General features: G+C 37.8%; 1 protein-coding gene across 3 annotated transcripts in view; it reads left to right on the top strand.

Annotated features, from left to right (window-relative positions):
* rargb (retinoic acid receptor, gamma b) overlaps positions 1–7,500 on the top strand; it is a 37,831-nt gene that overhangs the window by 11,676 nt on the left and 18,655 nt on the right. For 2 of the 3 annotated variants that reach the window (XR_014532499.1, XM_083535544.1), the window contains exon 1: positions 6,221–7,500. This exon is cut by the window's right edge and continues 99 nt beyond it. The exons of the other annotated variant lie outside the window; for it this stretch is intronic. Coding sequence is in view for 1 of the 2 variants with exons in the window: in XM_083535544.1 (XP_083391670.1) it covers positions 7,458–7,500 (43 nt within the window). In the remaining variant the exon portion in view is untranslated. Of the gene's footprint in view, positions 1–6,220 lie in introns of those variants that run through there. 3 annotated transcript variants of the gene reach the window in all.

The following is a 7,500-nucleotide window of genomic DNA, read 5'->3' as shown; positions in this document are numbered from 1 at the left end:
TGTTGGTGTAGATGTAGATGTAGATGTTGGTGTAGATGTAGATGTAGATGTAGATGTTGCTGTTGATGTAGATGTTGGTGTAGATGTTGATGTAGATGTTGGTGTAGATGTAGATGTTGGTGTAGATGTAGATGTAGATGTAGATGTTGGTGTTGATGTAGATGTAGATGTTGGTGTTTATGTAGATGTAGATGTAGATGTTGGTGTTGATGTAGATGTAGATGTTAGTGTAGATATAGATGTAGATGTAGATGTTGATGTAGATGTAGATGAAGATGTTGGTGTTGATGTAGATGTTGGTGTTGATGTAGATGTAGATGTAAATGTTAGTGTAGATGTAGATGTAGATGTTGGTGTAGATGTAGATGTAGATGTTAGTGTAGATGTAGATGTTGGTGTTGATGTAGATGTTGGTGTTGATGTAGATGTAGATGTTGGTGTAGATGTAGATGTAAATGTAGATGTAGATGTTGGTGTAGATGTAGATGTAGATGTTGGTGTTGATGTAGATGTTGGTGTAGATGTAAATGTAGATGTAGATGTTGGTGTAGATGTAGATGTAGATGTTGGTGTTGATGTAGATGTTGGTGTAGATGTAGATGTAGATGTAGATGTTGGTGTTGATGTAGATGTTGATGTTGATGTAGATGTTAGTGTAGATGTAGATGTTGGTGTAGATGTAGATGTAGATGTAGATGTTGGTGTAGATGTAGATGTAGATGTTGGTGTTGATGTAGATGTTGGTGTAGATGTAGATGTAGATGTAGATGTTGGTGTTGATGTAGATGTTGATGTTGATCTAGATGTTAGTGTAGATGTAGATGTTGGTGTAGATGTAGATGTAGATGTTGGTGTGGATGTAGATGTAGATGTTGGTGTGGATGTAGATGTAGATGTTGGTGTTGATGTAGATGTAGATGTTGGTGTGGATGTAGATGTAGATGTTGGTGTAGATGTAGATGTAGATGTTGGTGTGGATGTAGATGTAGATGTTGGTGTAGATGTAGATGTAGATGTAGATGTTGGTGTAGATGTAGATGTTGGTGTGGATGTAGATGTAGATGTAGATGTTGGTGTAGATGTAGATTTTGGTGTAGTTGTAGATGTAGATGTTGGTGTTGATGTTGATGTAGATGTTGGTGTTGGTGTAGATGTAGATGTTGGTGTAGATGTAGATGTAGATGTTGGTGTGGATGTAGATGTAGATGTTGGTGTAGATGTAGATGTAGATGTTGGTGTAGATGTAGATGTAGATGTTGCTGTTGATGTAGATGTTGGTGTAGATGTAGATGTAGATGTAGATGTTGGTGTAGATGTAGATGTAGATGTTGGTGTAGATGTAGATGTAGATGTAGATGTTGCTGTTGATGTAGATGTTGGTGTAGATGTTGATGTAGATGTTGGTGTAGATGTAGATGTTGGTGTAGATGTAGATGTAGATGTAGATGTTGGTGTTGATGTAGATGTAGATGTTGGTGTTTATGTAGATGTAGATGTAGATGTTGGTGTTGATGTAGATGTAGATGTTAGTGTAGATATAGATGTAGATGTAGATGTTGATGTAGATGAAGATGTTGGTGTTGATGTAGATGTTGGTGTTGATGTAGATGTAGATGTAAATGTTAGTGTAGATGTAGATGTAGATGTTGGTGTTGATGTAGATGTTGGTGTTGATGTAGATGTAGATGTTGGTGTAGATGTAGATGTAAATGTAGATGTAGATGTTGGTGTAGATGTAGATGTAGATGTTGGTGTTGATGTAGATGTTGGTGTAGATGTAAATGTAGATGTAGATGTTGGTGTAGATGTAGATGTAGATGTTGGTGTTGATGTAGATGTTGGTGTAGATGTAGATGTAGATGTTGGTGTTGATGTAGATGTTGATGTTGATGTAGATGTTAGTGTAGATGTAGATGTTGGTGTAGATGTAGATGTAGATGTTGGTGTTGATGTAGATGTAGATGTTGGTGTGGATGTAGATGTAGATGTTGTTGTTGATGTAGATGTTGGTGTGGATGTAGATGTAGATGTTGGTGTAGATGTAGATGTAGATGTTGGTGTGGATGTAGATGTAGATGTTGGTGTAGATGTAGATGTAGATGTTGGTGTTGATGTAGATGTTGGTGTAGATGTAGATGTAGATGTTAGTGTAGATGTAGATGTTGGTGTAGATGTAGATGTTGGTGTGGATGTAGATGTTGGTGTAGATGTAGATGTAGATGTAGATGTTGGTGTTGATGTAGATGTTGGTGTAGATGTAGATGTTAGTGTAGATGTAGATGTAGATGTTGGTGTAGATGTAGATGTAGATGTTGGTGTTGATGTAGATGTTAGTGTAGATGTAGATGTAGATGTAGATGTTGGTGTTGATGTAGATGTTGGTGTAGATGTAGATGTTAGTGTAGATGTAGATGTAGATGTTGGTGTTGGTGTTGATGTAGATGTTGGTGTTGATGTAGATGTTAGTGTAGATGTAGATGTAGATGTAGATGTTGGTGTAGATTTAGATGTAGATGTTGGTGTTGATGTAGATGTTAGTGTAGATGTAGATGTAGATGTAGATGTAGATGTTGGTGTAGATGTAGATGTAGATGTAGATGTTGGTGTTGATGTAGATGTTGGTGTAGATGTAGATGTAGATGTTAGTGTAGATGTAGATGTAGATGTAGATGTTGGTGTTGGTGTTGATGTAGATGTTGGTGTAGATGTAGATGTAGATGTTGGTGTTGATGTAGATGTTAGTGTAGTTGTAGATGTAGATGTTGGTGTAGATGTAGATGTAGATGTTGGTGTTGATGTAGATGTTAGTGTAGATGTAGATGTAGATGTAGATGTAGATGTTGGTGTAGATGTAGATGTAGATGTAGATGTTGGTGTTGATGTAGATGTTGGTGTAGATGTAGGTAGATGTTGGTGTAGATGTAGATGTAGATGTTGGTGTTGATGTAGATGTTACTGTAGATGTAGATGTAGATGTTGGTGTAGATGTAGATGTAGATGTTGGTGTTGATGTAGATGTTACTGTAGATGTAGATGTAGATGTTGGTGTAGATGTAGATTTTGGTGTAGTTGTAGATGTAGATGTTGGTGTTGATGTTGATGTAGATGTTGGTGTTGGTGTAGATGTAGATGTTGGTGTAGATGTAGATGTAGATGTTGGTGTGGATGTAGATGTAGATGTTGGTGTAAATGTAGATGTTGGTGTAGATGTAGATGTTGGTGTAGATGTGAATCTTGATAGAAAAATAAAATTCTGTTTCTTTTGTTCTCTTTTCCCATGCAGTCGCCTCAGATTCACCTCACACACACACACACACACACACACACACACACACACACACACACACACACACACACACACACACACACACACACACACACACACACAAACACACACTCTCTCTCTCTCTCCTCACCTCAACATTTTCACCTGTCTTTCAACAAGACTTTTTTTCCCCTCCTTACTCACACACACACACACACACACACACACACACACACACACACACACACACACACACACACACACACACACACACACACACACACACACACACTCACTCACTGTGACACACTGCAGGGAGCAGAACTGCACAGTTTCAGCCAGCTCAACTCTCTCCACACCTTGAGGCAATTACACACACACACACACACACACACACACACACACACACACACACACACACACACACACACACACACACACACACACACACACACAGGAACAGAGTAAATGGAGGGAGAAGGCAGACAGGAAAAGGAATGGCTCGTTCTTTTTCTCACTTTCTTTCTTTGGATTCCTCTTTCAGTTTTTTCCCCTCCAACATACCTTTTGTCTTTCTTTCCTTCTCTCTCTCTCTCTCTCTCTCTCTCTCTCTCTCTCTCTCTCTCTCTCTCTCTCTCTCTCTCCCCCCCTCTCTATCACTTTTTCTATTTTTCTTTCTGCCCCTCTGAAGTTCTTCTCACAGTCTTAAAGGACTATTTTACAGGTTCTGTCTCAGGTTTTATAGTTACACGTTCTCTACTTTTTCACTCCTTTTTTCACTCCTTTTTTTCACTCCCCCCCCCTCTCTCTCTCTCTCTCACTTTCCCCTGATGCTTTTTCTTCTTCTGCCTTCTTCTTTTCATTCACCCCAATGTTTTTCTTTTTTTTTTCTCTTTCATTTGTTCTTTGCTTTTGTTCATTTTTATCTTTTGATCTTTTTCACCTTTTTCTTCTCTTTTCTTGGTTCTTCTGCATGTTGAAGGTTTCATGTGGAACTCTACAGGAAAAAGGTTCTCTGGCAGAAAGAACCTCAGCATACTGTAGGCCCTGGTTCTGTTTTTTTATCGGTTGAATTCATGCACACTTTGTGTTACAGACAAAAGCATTGAAGCTAATGTGAATGCTGATGCTAATGAGTCTGTCTGAAGTGACCGTGACTTCTGACTGCACCACAACAGCGTTTGGGACGGAGCCCGGAGCCTCCTGCTTTTCATTTTCATTCTTTCTCTTTCCTTTTCTTTTTTTTTTCTTTGCCCAAAATTATGAAAGTCAAAACTCCAGTACATAGTCGTGTGTGTGTGTGTGTGTGTGTGTGTGTGTGTGTGTGTGTGTGTGTGTGTGTTTTAAAGCCCCTGAGGGGCAGCTTTCCAGAGTTCAATATTCTGAAATAAAGAGGGAAGGAGGGGGAAAAGAAGAAAAGTGGAGAAGTTACAGATTTGCAATAGTTATGGACTGATCATCATCTCATCTCATCCCAGTACACACACACACACACACACACACACACACACACACACACACACACACACACACACACACATACACCGGTTTCGAGCTGTGTGTGATATCAAATCCCCCCCATGTGTGTGTTTTTTTTGTGTGTGTTTTTGTGTGTTTTCACTTGCTTTTTGTCATTCTGTGTCTCACCTGCAGAGGGCGCAAGACTCCATATATTTTTTTAGACACTCCCCAAAACGCTTTTTGTACAAATTAAGTTTGTTTCATTTCTATTTATTTTATTTAATGACAATTGAAATAGTTCAACAATTAATCTAACAGTTACCACTTTTATTAATCATGTGGTTTTTACTTAGTTTGAATATTATTTCCTTGAACCATTTGAAATATTTATTAATGTAATTATATTTTATTTTATTATTTATTTATAATGAATTAATACATTTAATAATATAATTTTTATTGCATGTTTAATTTGGCAAAACAGTAACTTATGTAAATAAATACAGAAATGTTTTGTTAGTTATATATTTTTTCAGCTCTGTTCATGAATCGTATATTTGAGGTTTGTGTATAAATAAAACTTTTCCTCCGGATTTTACGAACATAAAGAAAAAAGAAACAGTTGATTTGCATATAGCGACGCCCACAAAAGTCCATGAAAGGTATAAAAGAAATTGGAGAGAATGAAATGAGCAATCAGAGTAAAGTAAAGGTGTTTTTTTTGTCATCACTTCTAGGATATTTAACAGTTTTATAAAACAAACAAACAAACAAACAAACAAACAAACAAACTAGTCATACTAATATTCTACTAATAATAATCCCCACATCCTCTCTTTCATTTCCTGCAATGGAATGATTCAGGTTATTTATTTATTTATTAATTTATTAATTTATTTATTAATTTATTTATTTTTTTATTTATTTATTTATTTATTTGTTTGTTTGTTTGTTTGTTTGTTTGTTTATTTATTTTATTATTCATTCATTCATTTATTCATTAAAAATATTTTTTAATTAAAATCTAATAAAATAAACTTTCAGTAAGTATTTATGATGGAATTCTAAGTTTCTGAGAGAGAGAAAGAAAGAATGTGGATGGAGAGAGAGACAGAGGAAAGAAAGATACAGACAGAGGAAGTATTAGAATTGAAAGAGACAGAGAGAGAGAGAGAGAGAGAGAGAGAGAGAGAGAGAGAGAGAGAGAGAGAAAGTAAAACAGTGGAGTGAGACAGAAAGACAGACCTTAAAAAAGACACAGAGAGAGAGAGAGAGAGAGAGAGAGAGAGAGAGAGAGAGAGAGAGAAAGAGAAAGAGAGATTGTATGTTTACATTTTTCAAACCTTGGAAAACGAGAAAGTTTTTGTCGAACCAGACGAGTTCCCACCCCTCCTCTTCCTCTCTCTCTCTCTCTCTCTCTCTCTCTCTCTCTCTCTCTCTCTCTCTCTCTCTCTCTCTCTCATGGGTGGAGTCAGACGTCTTGTCTCTTGTCCAGTACCTCTCCTCGGACTCAGAGGCTGCTGTAAAGTTTTATAGCTGCTCTGAGTCTTTTTTTTGGGAGTCGTGCAAATCCAGTTCCTGTGGAAGAGAAGTACAAAAGAGAAGGAGAAACAGAAACGATGGTCAGTGTGTCAAAGAGCTGCAGAGCTGGCTGAAGGTCCAAATCCTGAAGAAGTGACAGCAGAGCTCTCCCTCTCTTCCTCTCTCTTCCTTTCTCTTCTCCTCTCTTCCTCATCCTCTCCTTCTCCTTCTCCCTCCCTCTCCCTCTCTCTCTCTCCCTCTCTCTCGCGCTCTCTCTGAGAGTGGGATTTTGGGAGCAGTAACTCGATCTTTAGGTTTTGTTTTCATTTTATAGTTGTTACTGTGTCAAAGTGAGAGAGAGAGAGAGAGAGAGAGAGAGAGAGAGAGAGAGAGAGAAGAGGAGGAGGAGAAGGCTGAAGTTTAGAAGACGTTTGATGTCTTGTTTTGTATGAATGACAGCACTGACTCTAAAACAAGTTTGAACTTTGGCAGAAGCTTTTAAAGAACCTCAAAGTTCAGTGGACATTTTTTCCTCAAACGGCTGCTCATACCCCAGAAGAAGAAATAATTCTCCTGAATGTCTTGTTTTTGGGAAAAAAAAAAATCATCTCATGAAAAACTCAGGAGACGATTCATCTCTTGAGAAACGAGGATCTGATCGAATTAATTTTTTTACCACTGATGCTTTTGACTTGAATTTTTATCGTCCTGAACTGTCGTTTTCATCACAGTTTGATAATCTGATCTGATTGGACTGAATGTTACTTTGCAGAAGAACGCTGAGATGGAGCCTCAAGCTGTGTAGATGCTTTACCTTGAACTTGTGGTCTTGTGTATTAAACACAACAAAACTAATTGGACTTCAGAGCTTCCCTTAGAGTGTGTCGAGGGTGCAAATACTTTACGTCTGTGGAAGAAGACATCTTCTGTAGATGTTTCAGTTTTCAATATTTTTTAGCTGGTCCTGAAGTGTACATCAAGAAGAAGGAGAAAAAGGAGACGACTTTCTGTCTTGTTGGACAAGAAACTGAAGTTATTGGATTTTTTTTGTCTCACTTTTGATGGACAGCTAATTCTTTTCTTCTAACAAAGAACTCTAGAAGACTTTTCAAACGTTCTACCAGCTTATCCTGTTTCTCATGAGCTGGTTTCCTCTTAGGAACCAGATTTTTGGAGGCTATAGTGACGTTTGGCCAGTGATAATTCTGTGATGTTCGACTGTGTGGAGATGTTAGGCATGGGCTCCAGGCCTC

The sequence above is a fragment of the Silurus aristotelis genome, assembly GCF_946808225.1.
Source record: "Silurus aristotelis genome assembly, chromosome: 29".
Lineage (NCBI taxonomy): Eukaryota > Metazoa > Chordata > Actinopteri > Siluriformes > Siluridae > Silurus > Silurus aristotelis.
Note: the sequence above shows the minus strand (reverse complement) of the source record. Positions and strands in the feature narration are given on the sequence as shown.